Below are 17,660 nucleotides of genomic sequence, written 5' to 3'. Positions count from 1 at the left end.
AGTTATGTATATTATGTATCATGGTCCTATACCCCTAAATATGTCAGTGTATATTTCCTAAGAATAGTGATACTCTCTTACATAACTACAATGCAGTTATTACCTTCATAAATTTATAGTGATAGAACATTTTTATCTAATCTACCATCCATATTTGACCGTCAGCTGATCTAATAAATGTCCTTTATGACACTTTTTTTTCCTGTCTCTAGTATTTTTTTTTTTTCCTCTCTCTAGTGCTAACATCAGGTATTGTGTTTAATTATCTTGTCCCTTAGATCTCCTTTAATTTAAAACATTTTCACATATTTCTTTCTCTTTTGTGACATTCACATCTTTGGAAAATACAGTTGTTGGCTGTCTTACTCACTGGAATGTCCATGATTGCTCACATTTCCCCCACTTTACCTTAACACAGCAGTTGTAATAATAAAAAATAATAGAATGAATTTATTGAACCCCAATCTTCTGTTAGTCCATGCTCTTTTTAATTTTTTTTAAGTTTATTTATTTATTTTGAGAGAGAGTGAGCACGACTGGGGGAGGGGTGGAGAGGGAGACAGAGAATTCCAAACAGGCTCTGCACCATCAGCACAGAGCCCGATGTGCGGCTCAAATTCACAAAGCGTGAGATCACGACCTGAGCCGGAATCAAGAGTTGGATGCTTAACCGACTGAGCCATCCAGGCGCCTGTGCTTTTTTTTAAAAATTGAAGTATACTATGACATACACTATTTTATTAGTTTCAGGTATACAGCATAGTGATTTGACACTATGAAATGTTCACCATGGTAAGTCTAGTTACCACTTGAATTTACCATTTATGCTAATCCATGCTCTTTACATATAGTAACTATAAAGCCTCATCTCAGTCCTCTAAGTTACATGGTATTAATTACCTCTGCTTTACATGGCTAATAATCAGAAGAAGGAGGCACAAAAAGATTACTAATGTAGCTTATAAGAGGGGGGACAGGATTCAGAATAAAGCAGTCGGATGTGAATGTCAGCTTTCTTTACCACCATGCTATACCAAAATGTTATTTGTTTATTTTTAAAGGGCTACAGAATTGTTGACTCTTTGAGACTACTGAGTTCTCTTATTTTTCTTCTTTACCACAGTCTGCCTCTTACTGTCTTTGGCAGTTACATATTTAGTAAAACTTAATTTTTCCTTTTATTCTAAATCCCATTACTTCTTTCCTTGTCAGGTGAACCTGATATATGCATTGAGTTTAATATTTATTTGTGTTCCATTGTGTTTATACTCATAGAGACTTTTTTTTCCCTCACCATAGAATCCCATTCCCTATTCTCTTTACCCCAGATGTTTCAGCTTGGAGCATTTATAGAAACCTGGAGGTTTAGAAGACTCATTTCCAGAGAGCCAGGACTTGTCAGTATACACACTTCAATGTGTTTTTTCCCTCTCTTTTACTTTAGAAGAACTTTAAGGAGTGATAGACAGTTGTTGTTGTTGTTGTTTTTCCCTGAGGCTGTCAGTAGCTCTTCATCTTTGTTTTTCCCTAAACCAAAACACAGAATTTCCTGCTGTTGACCTCTCAAAGTACAGTTTTTTTTGGTCCACAATGACTGTTTTACAGATAAATTATTATTATTTTTTTGAAAGTAGAGAGCCAATCTCTAAGGCTTAATTTTCACAAAGTATTGAATATTGAATTCTAGTATGTTTAGAGAAAGAATACTTTTGTAAACTTTTTGTTATTTTAAAAGCATTCTCTATTAGGTGCCAATCAAGGAAATTATATATTTTGATTCATCAATTAATAATTTGAAGACACATGAAATTACATATTCAAGTACTAATAATTATATAATAATGTTACAGTAATTATCATGATACTCTTTAAATACACGTAGTGTTTATTATTTCTGGCAATGGAGAAAATCTTTTTGTTGGTTATACAAGGAAGGGATAGCTGAGTTCCTGAATATAACATATGAGAAATACATAGTATGTTTTTCCTTTTAAATTACTTACTATGAAATATGTACATAGAGTCTATGGAGACTGTGTGTATGCATATACACGTATAGAAAGTATTGTAAGAATTGGGGCATGGTAGAATAAATTTAAGGCTAAAAGTAAGTTCACTCTGATAGTAAGGTAAATGCAAAGTTAAAAATGAATGCCCATTGCAGACAAATCTTACATCTCTCTTTTGCAGTGAAGGTGGTGGTAAGTTTGTATTTGTGTGAGGCCACATTTGGTGAGAATAGCTTGGGTAGTAGGTAAACTGACACTTGTCCTTCTGTCACAGCGTACTTCTGGTCTTTGAGCAGATACAGATAAAATTAATCCCGGATGCATATCCTGTTTTCCTAAGGTCAGACCTCTCCTTTAAATTTACCCTCTTCTTTCTTAAAAGGGCATGAAAATCATTTCTGGTTGTTGTTCAACTTTTCACTTTTTTCCCCCTGAAAAACAAAGTGAATGGTGACACTGAGCTTTTCTAAGGGAAATTATTGACCAAGGAATACAAGAGGACGGTATAATCATTAATTTGTCTTGAGGCAGTCCATTGAGCAACAGTGTATGCTCTGAAATCAATGATGAATTTTACATCCTGGGTGTTCTCTTTGCGTGCTGTGTAATTTTGAGCAAGCCACTTAACCCTCTCTCTACCTCCCGTTTCCTCTTCAGTCAAAGGGAGGTAATAATGTTATCTACCTCATAGTGTTCTTGTGCAGATTAAATTATGTAAAACCCTTAGCGCTTCACACATTTTCACTGCTTAGTAAATGTTATGATTATCACCACCACTATCTTGTATTTATATTTTTCAATTTAGTTTTAAGTTTTACCGCCCTTAAATGTGAATAAAATTTTGACAGTTCAGGAGGGCATACTTTAGTCTGGATCTTGATGCTAGGTTTTCCATCTTGAGGTGCCCAAATACTGTGTTCTATTAGAGTAACCTTTAACACAGTAAAACAACCAAAACAATGAAATGTGCAACAATGAAGCAAAAATACAAGCACATTTTAATTTATACAGCTTTTATTCAGTGATTATTCTCTACATGTGATTAATAATTTGGAAAATTTTAGTCTGAATTATATTCTGTAACTTTTTCTTAACTGGTGACATTTTTATTATTTCAGAATGATGATATTGAAACGGATATTAACAAGCTAAAACCCCAGCAGGAACCAGGACGAACGATAGAAGAACTTAAAATGTATGAACACCTTTTCCCTGAGCTTGTTGATGATTTTCAGGTATAAATATGGAAAATACAGCATCTTAATTGATTTTAAGAAAAAATTCTTTTTTATTTCTTCCTTAGGCCTATAATCACTGGTTTCCTTCTCCTTCCTGTTTCTAAAATGTGAAAGTAATATTGCCTTTCTGAGTGACATTGGACTGCTGCTTTAGCATTCTGAGCTGCAAACTGCTTATTTATAAAATGAGGGGACCAGCTCATTTAGTTTTTGGGCTGGCTTAAAAGTTTTTTCATCACTTTGGCTCATTGCTCTAATTGGCATAGTTTCTTACTCTTTGTAAGAAAATAATCTTTAAAATGGCATTTCAGAATCTGACATTAAAGTCATCTTTGTAGCAGTTGCATCCAACTGAAGGGGAGACAAGAGCTAAGAAAGTGCTAAATTAAAACTGTAGTCTGCTTGTTGTGTTTCCTGGAGGTTTCCATGTAACGGGACGGGGCGTGGGGGGTGGGGAGGACAACTTGAAGTCTTTATATCTGATTTGGTTCACAGGGAGAGTGACTTCTTGTTAACATTTCTTACCCTCATTTATTTACTGGAGTGTGCGTACATAGCATGGGTTACGTAGCAGGTAAACCTGATTGAATTGATGGTGATTAGTAGGTTTAGTTTCTTATTCCCACTCAGCTGCCTGCCTGTGGTGGGTCCTTGAGTAAGTCCCTGAAATTGCCCAGAATCTTAAACTGTAAAATAAAGGGTGAACCAGATAATCTCAGATTTATTCAGCTCTTACTACAAGCCCCATACCCCATAAACCCATTTATTTCCATTATAATTCTTAGTTGCCTAAAGAAAAAGACTTTAATATGAAGTTATGTATGAGAAATAAAAAAAGAAAAACAGTTGATCCTTGAAAAATGTGGGGGTTGGAGGTGTCAGTCTCTGAACGGAGTAAAAAGTGCATGTATAACTTTTGATTCCCCCAAAACTTAACTACTTAATAGCCTCCTGTTGACTGGAATCCTTACTGATAATAGAAGCAGTTGATGAACACATTTTGTATGCTGTATGTATTGTATACCGGGTTCGTACAAATACAGCAAGCTACAAGAAAGAAAATGTCGTTAAGAAAATCATAAGGAAGAGAAAATACGTATACAGCACTGTACTGTATGTACTGTGCGTATCAGAAACAATCCGGGTTAGTGGTGTTGACACTCACCGTGCTCATTCTTCAGGGTTCTCTTTGGGATCTTAACGAGCTTGGGACGCAATAGGAACAGCCTCTAGTTGCTCCCTGCCGCCCGCCGCACCCCCGCCATTTCCTCGGTGCTCGCAAAGATTTGAGGGATGTTGGAAGGTACTCTAAAATCAGGCGGACTAGAAAGAAGGCAGGAGTAAAGGAGAATGGTATTTGTCAAAAAGAGAAAAAGAAGAAGACAGGAGGAGGCGTTTGGGAAAGGGTACTGAACCTACTAGATGTATGGCTGTTCTTTAAACATCTTTGTGCCCAGCTAAGAACTGCTTAAAAATAACACCTGGGAGGTGACAGATAGTGCTACCTCAAAGCAGAAAAATACTGCAGAAGGAATTTGGGGAAGGAATTTCTTCTTTCTTTTCTGTGTGTGTATAGGAACTATATAACATGATTAAAAATGGTAGGAGTTTTGATGTGTGAATAAAGAAAAATAATTTTTTAACGGGTGTCAAGGCCAGGATTTTGGTTCTCATTCTTTCGCAGGCTACTTCTTTCTTGTAGGCTACGATGGTGAGTTCTTGTATATCTGCCTGTTAATTCATCACCCAGAATAGGCTACCCTTGATGGTTTCCTGCTTGGCACCTAACAGCTGGTCAGCTTGTCCTTTAGTTTGGCTGCTCATAGAAGTGGGTTCCTACTTGTGCTCTGACTTGGCCAGGGCCGGATGGTAAAGACGGGTTTGTCAGAGTGTAAGTGCTCTGAAAAGTCTTCCCAAGTAACTTACTCCTTTTTATTATGTGTAAGCAAAAGAAGCTATTTCAAGTATTTCAGTCAATACGTATTTATCCATGTGTTCTCTATTTTGCCACCAAGTATAGTGTAGAATAGTTAACTGTATTTCTGTGGCGTGTGTTACAGGAATAGCACATGGTCTTTTATTTACACAACTGGACAGTTATTTCTAAAGTAGCTGTGTTGGCAGTTGACTGTCTTTCTCATTTTTAAATTTCAGATGAATGCATCTTTAGGATACATTAATCTCTATTTTTTGAATTGTGTGTTGGAGCTGTATCTAAGCAGCAGTATTTAAGTGATACATTTTAGAGAATTAAAAATATTGGTTGGTTCCAGATAAGAAGTGTTTCAAAGAATTTTTTCAGCCATCATCTTATCAGATACTGGCAGATCATGAGATATTAAACACAAATGAAATTAATTTCAACTTTTTAAATGACTTTTTCCATTTGGATTTACATGTCATTTTCAGTATCAACCATTGGAGTTTAAAATTACTTGGTGCATTTGTTAGAATTCTGAACACCACCCACTTTGCTTCCAGATGTGTTAAGGCTACTATTCAGTGGCCAGATGGAGGCAAATTGAATACATTTGAAGGCAACTTGTAGAAGTGTTAAAGTAATTATCAACAGACTTTTGAGGGACCTTTTTAAAACTATGATTATTTATTCATAGTGACAGTTACAGTTTTATTTGCTTTTGTTTTTTAATGGCAGAATATGGGAAGTGTCAAAATTCTGAATTGTCACGGCTCTTTTTTCATGTATTTGTGGTGGCATGATGACGGTTACCATATGGACTTCTGTTACTTTTGTTTTTCTTTTTTTCCTCTTCTTATTTTGGTTTTAAATTTTTATTAAAGTTATGTATGGACAGAGTTTAAAGAGTCACATAGCTTTACCTAATTTAATCAGGAAAAACTGGGTCCCTTTCCCACTACTGTTTCCTACCATCACTTTTAGCATGTTTTTGACACTAATCCCCATATTTCTAAATGGTAGGCTCACAGTGTCATCTCTTGATTTTCCTGCTTTTGCTCTTTTTTGTTATATTATTATTTTAAGATAGGCATCCAGTAATTTTTAGTCTTCTTTTTTAGTACTGTATTTAAAATTTTAAGCTACAGATTTCCCTCTAATTACTGTTTTAGCTACCTTACACATGTTTTGATATTTAGTATTTTCATTAACTTTGTTTGGAAACTTTATTTCCATTATGATTTTTTTCTCTCATCTGTTGATAATGTGAAAGTTGGCTTTCCCAATTTTGTATTTATCTTTTTATTTATCTGGCATACTGTGGCAGAAGAGGACATTCTTTATGATTAGAATCTCTTGAATTTTTTGAGGCTTCTTTTATGGCTTTGAATTCAGTCAATTTTCGTTACTACTTCTTGTACCCTTGAAAATAATTCTGCACCTGTTAGGCACGGTTGTGGGTTTGGACACTGTGACAGGATTGTTCATCATGTTGAGAAGATCTTTTCTGTACTTAAGGCTTTTTATTCCAGTGCTATCAATTACTGTGAAAAATGTGTTAGAAATTTCTCGCTGTGATTGCAAATGCGTCTCCGTTTTGTAGGTCAGTTTTGTTAAATGTTTTTGGAGGCATACGAGTATATATTGATTTCTGTTCCCTCTGAAATGAACTGTTAATGGTTATAAAGTTATTGATACTATAAAGTCTCTAAGACATTTAAGGCAAAAAAGTTTAGAAAGTTATTAATGTAGCTAAATTAATTTTGATGAGCTGCCCGGTGTCTTTTTAAAGCCTTTTGCTTTGAACTTTTTGATATCTTTAGACATGTATCTTTTAAACAGCATACAGTTGGATTTTTAAAAAGTCTGAGGCTGCCATTTAACTGGAGCATTCAGTTCATTTACATATAACTATTACTTTGTTTAGATTTATATTTATGAGATCAGATTTTGTTTCATCTCTGTATCTTTGTCTTTTGTTTGGCCTTCATTTGGATTGACTGTTTTTTGTTTCACTTTTTCACGCTTATTCATTTGAAAGCTCTAGTCTTGTTATTTTTTATTTTAATCAGCCCTATTGAGGTGTAATTTACATATAATAAACTCCATTCCTTTAAAGTATAAGTTTGAGTATTGACATACATGCAGAAATTCTAGTTACTCTTGATGTAAGTTTTTACTATTCAGAAGTTAATCAGGACCTTTCTTTTTTCTCTTAATTACAAAGGGAAACTTGGAATACTTTTAAGTATCATCACCTCCCAAACCAGTGTATACACTTTTAATTTACATTTTAACTCTAGCTTTTAAAAAATCATTGTGTATGGTACTGCTTTGTGCTTTACATTCAGTGTTTAAGATTTACTCACATTTTTACTATTTTGTTTTTCATTTCTTATTGTTTCTCAGACCTTTAGTCTGAATTACTTTCCTTCTGCCTGAAATACACCTTTTAGTGTGCTCTAAAAGCGCTTTTACTTTGTAATCATTCTTGAAGTTAGTTTCTTTCTCTGGCTAATTTTTAGGAATCAGCTTTATTGAAATATTGAAATATAATCTATATGCAGTAAATACTCATCTTTAAGTCCAGTGAGTTTTGACGAATTACTGTGCAACTACCCACCCAGCCAAGATAATGAAATTCTTTCTGTCACCCCAGATATCTCCCTGGGCCCCTGTGTGGTCAGTCTCTTCATCTCCTGCCCAGGTAACAGCTGATCTGCTCTCTGTCACTGTAGGTTAATTTGCCTGTTCTAGAACTTCTCGTCACTGCAATCCTGCATGAATGTGCTCTGGTGTAAGGTTTCTGTGCTCATCTTATGGTTTTGAGGTTCACTGATGTTACTGCATATATCAGTGGCTCTTTCCTTATTGCTAAGTAATATTTCATTGTATGAATGTACCATGGTTTCTCTATCTGTTCACTTGATGAGTATTGGAATGCTTGCAGTTTGGGTCCACTGTGAATAAAATTGAGATTAGCACCTGTGTAAAAAGCTTTTTGTGGAAATTTGCCTTCATTTCTCTTGGGTAGATACCTATGAGTGAAATTGCTGGGTAGTATGTATAGGAAGTGTATGTTTTCACTGTACAACACATTGTTTCTGGTGACTTTCAAGATCATTTCTTTAGCTTCCTGCTCTGCAGTTTCCCAATAATGTTGACTAAGGGCAGGTATTCTTTTTTAAATCTTATATGGGATTTGCTGTGTTTTGGAATCTCTGAGTTGTTTTCGTTTAGGGTTTGGAAAAACTCTCTCTCTCCTTCAGATACTGCCTCTTTCCCTTTTCTTCTCTCTTTTCTTTTGGCATTACTAATTGGATGTAGACTTAAAAACTTTTTTGTTTAATGTTTATTCATTTTTGAGAGAGAGAGAGATACAGAGACAGAGACAGAGACAGAGCACGAACAGGGGGAGGAGCAGAGAGAGAGGGAGACACAGAATCTGAAGCAGGCTCTAGGCCCTGAGCTGTCAGCACAGAGTCTGACACAGGGCTCGAGCCCACACCTATGAACTGTGAGATCATGACCTGAACCGAAGTTGGACTCAACCGACTGAGCCACCCAGGCGCCCCTAGACATAGACTTTTTTACTTTCTTCCCATATCTTTTAACTCTTTTTCATGTTTTCCTTCTCTTTCTCTATGCTATAGTCAACTACATTCCTTAAAACAGTCTGCCAGTTCCCTAATTTTATTTTTGGCTCTGATTGGTTGTTACAAGCATCCACTAGGCATCCAGATTTGTTTTTTTGCGGGGGGGTTTGGAAGGTTTAAAAAAAAATCTGTTTCATCATTGTTAAACTTCTTGCTTCTTGTCTTTTATTTCTTTGAACATATTAAATATAGTCATTTAATTAGTGTTATAATATTAGTGTCTGAAGTTCTTGCAGGTCTTTTTCCACATCTGTTTGTTTTAGTTCCTTCTCTTCTACTTGTTTAATTTTTCATTTAGTTGTATTTTTGTTTTTGTTTTTTTCCCTATGAGCTGGTCATTTTCTTTACAATTCTGTTTGTGGAACTTATGCGGAAACTCCAGAAGTTGTTGTTTATTACTTTTGACAGGCACTCTTAATAGGTTACATTCCTTCTGAAGGGTTTTTGGACCACTCAGATACGTGAGTTCAGGCTGCAGTCTGTGTGATGTGATGGCAGGCTTTTGATATCAATTTATAACTTATGGGTAGTGATATTTTTCATTCTCTTAGTGCCCAGGTTTGAGACAGTTGGTTTTCCTTGCTGTTTGTTTTCTGGTGGGGGTATTTTTAGGCCCCCATATCGAAAGTTAGTTCTCTGGGGGTTTCATCTTTATGGGAGAAGGATCTTCTGGTAGAGTCCCCACCTTATGCAGGTTCTGGGATAGTCTTCTATTCTTTATACTCTGAAATGGGAAAACCTAAACCCCCAGGTCTCCTGTTTTAGCAGATATTTTCCAAGTGAAGGCCATTTAGTCTTACCACTTTGGGATCCTGTCATCATTTACCCTTTGCTCTTTATTTTTGCTGTCTTATCCACTTGTTGTGGTACTTAAAATATTTTAATATCCAACAATTGTAAGTGTTTCTGGGGGTGGATATCTAGCCCACCGTATTTCAAACAGAGTTTTTGTTGCTCTTGTTTTTTAGAATTACAGGATCACATTATAATTTTATATTTTACAGTTCAGCATTAATACCACCACATGTATACAAATAGTGTAAAACAAGTACAGTGGTATCTTTAACATAAAATAAACATTTGTTTTATGGAAAAACTAGCCTTCCTATCTAAATAGGCAACCCCTCTTTTCCAAACCATAGTCAAAATTAAAATTAACTACAAAAGCTCCAAAAAAGGGGAGACCACTTCAGTTTAAGGTATTTCAGGAGAAATGGGCCCATAATACATTATAAGGGTGATCTGAAGATTGTAGATGAAATTACTATTTTTAGTGGTTTTTTTTCCTTCATGCATTCAATTGTACTTAGGGGGACGTTTTCTCACTTCAGCATGACCCCAGATCATAGATGAGTAAACTAACATTAAAATATTTATGGTTAACTTACTGTTCTAAGAATAAAACCTCTTAACTGTTTGCCTCAACTTACTGTTTTAAATGCATTTATGTACATGGAATGTACTTTTACTCTTTAAGAAAAGCAGCTTTCATATCATACCCCTATTTGTTTATGGAAAAGCTTCAGGTGCTGCATACTGAGTTTGATACTGAAGTAACATCCTGGATCAAAATGACATCTCAATATAAAATACCACTTATGTAGCAGTGTTCTTTGTATGTTAGTCTTTAAATGCAAGTTTACTTGCTTTCAACACTTTTAATGGAGAGCCACCTACCTCTACCACCTCCTTTGTGCCTCCACTGTCTAATCTCCTTGGATTAGACATTGTGTAGGGGCTGAGAGTGAATCGTCTTAAGGTCCTTGGTTTATATGCAGTGGGCATTTAAAGAATGAATCACAAAGGAAAAGATTCTTAATTTTTACCACATAATGTGTATAAAGAAGCTAAAGTTAAAAGATGAATTGCAAATTCAGAAAAATATTTGCAAAGATAGGTTACATGGAGGATTGGGGTGTTTGTGTGTGTAATGTAGGAATTTATGCAATATAAGAAAAACCCTGTATTTCAAGAACAAATAAATTACGTATGAAGGATTAAACCAGTTAACAGATGTATAGATTTTTATTTTATTTTTTTTGCTTTTCTCATAGGGAAATTCAAATTAAAATAACATTAGACAGTACTTCTTATCTGTCCCTTTTGGAAAAGTGTTTTAAAACTATAGTACTTGATGTTGGCAAGGAAGAGAGCAGTTGAAATAGATAATCTCATACACAGGTACTGGGAATGTACACTTGGATAAGTATTTTGGAGAGTATTTGGAGAATTTGTATTAAACATTAAAATTGATTATAGTTATGTGACCCTGTAATTCCATTTCAGTGCTTAGGACGTCATCCTAAACAAAAAGTTTTATGCAAAAAGATGTTCTTTAGAGATTTTTTTATAATAGCAAAATTTTGGAAATGGCTTAAATATATACTTTGTTTATATGTTTGTTTAAATCCTCTGTTGAATAAAAAATTTAATGCCCAACAGTAGAATAAAAGTTAAATCAGTTGTGGTATATTTCTTTGGTAGAGTCTACATAAGATATAGACACAAAAAATATTTTTGTAAGTGTAAAAAGAGAAAAGGCTACTTGACCTGTCAGTGACATCCTTTTTTTAAACTTGGCTTCCAGGACACTTTTCTTTCCTGGTGTTTGTCTTTCCCGACTGGCTTTTCCTTCTCCATCTCCTCTAAAGCTTTATTTTCATCCCCTCAACCTCTGTAGATGATAGTGACCCAAAGTTCAGTCTTCTTCTCTTCTCTAGTTCTTTTCATTGAAGATCTCCAGCCTCATGGCTTGAAATGATATCTGTATGCTAATGATTCCCAGATTTAAATCTTCTGGATGGGCATTTCTTCTGAATTCTAGACTCATATATGTCCAGTTGCCTACTTTACACGCTTGACTAGCTGTGAATAGCTCACACTTAACATCTCAGAGCTAAACTCCTGATGCTTTTCATTTATTCAGGCAAACACTTGGGCACCGTGTATGATACCTCTCTGTCCCTTCTGTCCTGTATCTGGTCTTTTACAGTATCATGTCAGTTCTGCCTCATGGTGCATTTAGAATCCAACCCCCTCTTACCAACTTGCCCAGACTCTTAATTTGTCCTCTGTTTCTACTCTCCCCTCCTTAGTCTGTTCTCAGAAGGACACTAGAGCAGTGGTTCTCAACTGGGATGATTTTGTCTCCAGGGGATATTTGACAATGTCTGGAGACATTTTGGGCGATCACAAATGGGTGAGGATACTGTTGGCATCTAGCGTGTACAGAGGAGGGAGGCCAGGGTTGCTGCTAGACATCTTACCGTGCACAAGATGGTGCCCCCTATCTTGCTAGCCCCGGCCCCTGAAACATAGAACCAAAACCAAAGAATAATTATTTAGATCAAATGTCTTACCCCTTTGGTTAAGAAACCCTGTACTGCAGGTGGTTAAGACACTCTGTACTTACAGGTTCTATTTTGTTTTGTTTTTTTTTCTCAGTGTAAGTCTTGTGTCATGGCACTCCTCTTCCCTAAACCCTCCACTGGCTCCCAGTGTCATTCACAGTAAAAACCAAAATTCTTACAATAGCCTGCCAAGCCCTACAGTATCTGGTCCTCTTTTACATCTTAGAATCCATCTTGTTCATTCTGTTCCAGCCATCCTAACCTCCTTGCTGTTCTCTGCATACACCAAGCACCCTTCTTCTCTAGGGCGTGTGGGTGGCAGTCCTTCCTGCCTTTGCTTATGTATCATCTTCTCAGGCTTCCCTAATCCATGGCATTTAAAATTGCAGCCCACTTTTCCTCCCTCTGGCACTCGCCATCCACAGTACCCAACTCCCCCCCTTCTTGCTATTAACACTTTAGTCTATTAAGTTTTCATATTTGTGTCATGTTTGTTACTTGTGTTGACAGTCCTCGCCCTTCCTTCCATCAAAGAATGTAAGCGGCAGGAGGGAAGAAGATTTGTTTTTGTTTTTAAGCTGATGGATGGGCCTTAAGAGCCTGAAACATTGGTTGGTACAAAACAGACACTGTAGTTGTTGAAGTAACAGTTTGGGTGTTGTGCTTCCTTTTAAAAAAATTTTTTTTTTTTAATATTTATTTATCTTTGAGAGAGAGAGAGAGAGAGAGAGAGAAACAGAGTGTGAGTGGGGGAGAAACAGGGAGGTGGGTGGGTAGGGGAGACACAGAATCCGAAGCAGCTCCAGGCTCTGAGCTGTCAGCACAGAGCCTGATGGGGGACTCGAACTCACAGACCGTGAGATCATGACCTGAGCTGAAGTCGGATGCTCAACCGACTGAGCCACCCAGGCGCTCCATCTTTATAATTTTCAAATGTTAGATTCTGAAGCAGCATATGCAATGAATATAGTCTTAATTTTATTAATACATTTTAGTATTTACAGCTAAAAGATCATATGTCTTTTTTATTTTCAAAGGACTATGATTTAATCTCCAAAGAACCAAAGCCTTTTGTATTTGAGGGGAAAGTACGCGGCCCTATTGTTGTTCCTACAGCTGGAGAGGAAGCATCTGGAAATTCAGGCAATTTAAGAAAAGGAGTTGTAAGGAAGGTGCATGTGTCTCCTAAAGGAGACGAAGGTGATAAGAAACCTACCTGTATGGATCTGGCAAAAGAAGATATGAAAGATAATGGCAGAACATCACAACAGCAGCCGGGTGATCAAAATAGAACTATTTCTTCCACCCAGGGCCTAAACAATGATATTGTGAAGGCATTGGACCGAATTACGTTGCAGAATCTTCCTTCTCAGACAGGCCCGGGTTTTACCGCAGGAGGGAATAAGGACTACAGTCTCCCTCTCACTGTCCTTACGTGCACTAAATCTTGTCCACACATGGCTGCTTGTGGAAATGTTCTGTTTGAGGGAAGAACAGTTCAGCTAGGGAAGCTTTGTTGTACTGGAGTTGAAACTGAGGATGATGAAGATACAGAGTCTACTTCGTCAGTGGAACAGACATCAGTGGAAGTCTCAGATGGACCCACACTCCACGACTCAGATCTCTATATTGAGATTGTGAAAAATACAAAGTCTGTCCCAGAATATTCAGAGGTGGCTTATCCTGATTATTTTGGTCACATTCCACCTCCATTCAAAGAGCCTATCTTAGAAAGACCTTACGGTGTACAAAGGTGAGTTTCAGATTTCTTCTTTCTTTTAAGCAGGACCATTGTCAGAATATAAGACGTACTTCAAAAAACTGCTTTGGTATTTAGGAAGAAAAGTACTCTGAATTAAAGTTATTATAACTTTTTATCCTGCTTTGGAAATTTTGCACTGTTTTAAAATGGTCCTTATGGGTTACTGTATTTTCTAAGCTCGTTACTTATTCAGATGAAGCCAACATAATAAACCTGACCATAGGACAGTTTAGAAATTTAGAGATTTTTTATTCATATGGAATCCGAAAGTACAGATTATTTACTAACTTTCAATAAATATTAGTAGTAATATATATTTATTTAGTAATTTGATTTTAATTTGAACTTGATTTAGATATATCTAAATCTGTATGATTTAAAAAGAGATGTGGACAGTATTATTTTGTTATAAAAATTGAAATTAGAAATACTCAGGTTGAAAATATGGGATTCATAAAAACAGTAGCTATAGTTCTTAAATCTTGCCAGTTAATTTTAGAAATTACAAATACTATTCATTATTGCCAACTAGTAATATTTGGCATATAAGTACATTTGTGGTGCAACTTGACTATTTTCAGTGATTATTTTAGGGTTTTGTGATGATGGTTTACCAGTACCTAAAACCATGTACATGCACTTACAAGTATAGTGTGTAATGATAAAAGGAAGACACTGCTGTGGGCATTTGATTTTCCTTGGACTGTAGGCTTTTTTAAAGCAACAACTGTATCTTATTGATTTTTTAAATATTTAATGTATAGTATAAATTAATCATTTTACTTAGCAACTTAGTATACGTTTAATGCTACCAGTTGGCTGCTTGACCCCACAGCTATGGAATCACATACAACATAGCATCAGAACAGGGACTCACTTTGCTGGAAAGATGTGTGGGAGTGGGCATGTGCCCAGGCATCCACTGGTTGCATCACACACTGCACTGTTCAGAGTTGCAGCCCTGAGAACAGTTGCGGTGATGGGGACAAAGTTTGGCCTGCTCATGTTTGCCTTCTCAGTTTCTCCTTAGGAGATGCCCACAAGAACTGTGGGGGAGCTGCATTTGTTCCTTCAAGTGACATTAAGACTGGAAGAACACACATATGTAGCAGCCATACTGGAACCAGTGAATTTGACTTGATAAGAGTGATGAGTCAGTGTGGTGTGTCCTAGCAGGATGGGGTATTCTGAAAAGCAAGTCAGAATGTTTGGATCCTAGACTTGGCTGTCCCACTGATTCTGTGTGTGTATGTTTGAGCAAAATAACTTAATTTCTCTAGATACCAATTTTCTCTCCAGACTGTGGATTGACACCCATTAGTACCCAGTATTATAAGAGAAAGTAGCTGTGTCACACGTAGTGCAGCAACGTATTGTTTCATAAACCTTTGGGGGTGTGTGGGTGTGTGTGTGTGTGCGCGCGCGCGTGCTCACATGTATGCAGGGATGTGAGTTTTTTTTAATGTTTATTTTTGAGAGAGTGAGTGAGAGTGAGCGAACGTGAGCGGGTGAGGGGCAGAAAGAGAGGGAGACAGGCTGTGCTGACAGCATAGTGCCTGATGCAGGGCTCCCATGAACTGTGAGATCATGACCTGAGCCAAAACCAAGAGTCAGATGCTTAACTGACTGAACCACCTTGGTGCCCCAGGGCTGTGATTTTTAAAATGTATTTCTTACAGGTCATGATCAAAAAAGTTTTTCATTCACCTTGACCATGGTTAACAAACTATGGCTCATTGTGTCAGATACAGCTCATAGCCTGTTTATGTTCATCCCACAAGCTAAGAATGGTTTTTATGTGTTTAAATGGTTCAAAAAAAAATCCAAAGAAAATAACATTTTGTGACACATGAAAATTACATGACATTCATATTTGTGTTTATAAATAAAGATTTTTTTTTTTTTTTGGAACACAGCCATTTCTATTTGTTTATGATCTCTGGCTGTTTTGGTACCACAATGGCAAAGTTAAATAGTTGTCATAGAGACATGTGGCTTGCAAAACTTAAAATATATACTAACTGATCCTTGAAGGAAAAGTTTGCTTCACCCCAGTAGCTACATAGTCTGAAGGCTTTATGGTTCTGTATTTGCAATAAAATACTCAATATCGGCCAGGTAGTAAGGATTTCTGAGTAGTCAGAAATGCTGCTTTTTCTGAAGTCCTACATTGAGGGTATTGTTTCTGGTTTGCTTATCTTATTTGCCTTGTCTTCTGCAAGTTATTTTTTGGGCAAATGATAGCATTTTGTAAATTATTTGCTAACTTTTAGGCCAGTCCTTATTCAAATGTAGTAACACCGTAAATGAATAATGTCAAAATTAATAAGGACCATTTTCAGAAAAAGGAAGCATTAGACTTCTTAAAATTACTTGGTGAAAATATGTTTTTGTTACTTTGAGTTTCTGCTTTATCATTATCACTGATCTTTTATTCATTAATCTTTTTAAACACAATAAATGAATAAAACTTCACTAAAAATTTCTCCACCTCATTTAGAAGGGGAAAAACCCATTATAAGATTCATATCTCAATGTAGATAGTACATTAATACTTAAAAATTTGGGATTTTGTGTGGTGGAGCCAAGATGATTGAGCAGCATGGAAGCTCTCTGCTTCTCTTGTCCCTGAGATGCAACTAGATCAGCAGCAAACCATTTTGCACACCTAGAAAATTGATATGAGGATTAACACAACAACTGTATAACTTGAGCCACGGACCTTGGCAGGTACCTGGCGTGGAGAGGTGAACGGGTGGGGAGAGAAGCTGTGGAGGGTAGGGAGCTGTTTTTGTTTGCAGAGAGAGGACAGAGATAGCGAGAGAGTATAGGAAAAGCACTCCCCCTCAAAGCAGCTGGAGAGAAAGAGAAAGAGTGGAAGTACCCACAAGGGTGTGAACAAGAAAGGGAGAAAGAAGAAAGGAGAGAGTTTCAATACCATTAGGACTCTATAAACAGGAGAGTGCAGAGTCAGAAACTCCGCAGCCAGATAGATACCTGGCAGTGCTCTGGTGGGAAGGATGAATCCCCAGGAGCAGACAGAGAGGTGCGAGGGGTCTTTGGGCCACATGGGGAGAGACAGTTCCCCTGCTGGGAGTACATTTGGTGGAGACTGTGTGGCGTCCCCATGGGAAAAGGTCCCAGAGAACAGCAACGTTTGCTGGTGTTGGAACAAGGACGCTAGGGTGCAGTGAAGCCTTGTGCCAGTTGTGTGTGTTGTGATTTGCCATAGTCCCTTGAACCACTGCTGCTACATGATCTCACAAACTTTTTCTGGGGCAGGCTGGCACCCAGAGGCAGTCTCTGGGTCTCTGCAGTGGTGTGGTCGTGCAAGTGGTCCTGGGGGCAAGCCAGCGCCTGGCCATTGCTCAGCGAGGCCCTCCCCCAGAAGGTCTGAGTAGGTCAAAGCTGCAGGGCCCTTGGAAGTGAGGTGTTTGGAAAAACAGCCCCATCTGAGATAAAATTTGAGAGAAAGGTGCTGCCTGGCAGGTTGATGGCTTGGTCATGGACAGCGTAGAAGCAGGGAGTGGACAAAAGCTGGAAACAAAGGAGAGCTGCCTGATGGCTGCCTGGGGAGAGCACAGAGTTCTGATGCTAGTGACTGGGAAACTGGGTGACACCATTTTCACCTCATTGGCACCCCCTGCATGTGCCCACATTGATCCACCCCAGTAAGCTAAGCAGCACCACCTAGTGGAGAATGGAGCCATTACACCAAGCCCTGTCC

The 17,660-nt window shown here is 37.3% G+C and overlaps 1 protein-coding gene across 3 annotated transcripts in view; it reads left to right on the top strand.

The window, feature by feature from the left end:
• The window catches only part of AGTPBP1 (ATP/GTP binding carboxypeptidase 1), a 162,087-nt gene that overhangs the window by 78,715 nt on the left and 65,712 nt on the right, over positions 1-17,660 (top strand). For all 3 annotated transcript variants that reach the window (XM_053907839.1, XM_053907838.1, XM_053907840.1), the window contains exons 13-14: positions 3,128-3,244; positions 13,209-13,924. In XM_053907839.1, coding sequence (XP_053763814.1) covers positions 3,128-3,244; positions 13,209-13,924 — 833 coding nt within the window. The remainder of the gene's footprint in view (positions 1-3,127; positions 3,245-13,208; positions 13,925-17,660) is intronic.

Source organism: Panthera pardus, unplaced genomic scaffold (assembly GCF_024362965.1).
Source record: "Panthera pardus isolate Hobbes unplaced genomic scaffold, ASM2436296v1 HiC_scaffold_20, whole genome shotgun sequence".
Classification (NCBI taxonomy): Eukaryota; Metazoa; Chordata; class Mammalia; order Carnivora; family Felidae; genus Panthera; species Panthera pardus.
The sequence above is the reverse complement of the archived record's forward strand: the minus strand, read 5'-3'. Positions and strand labels throughout refer to the sequence as shown.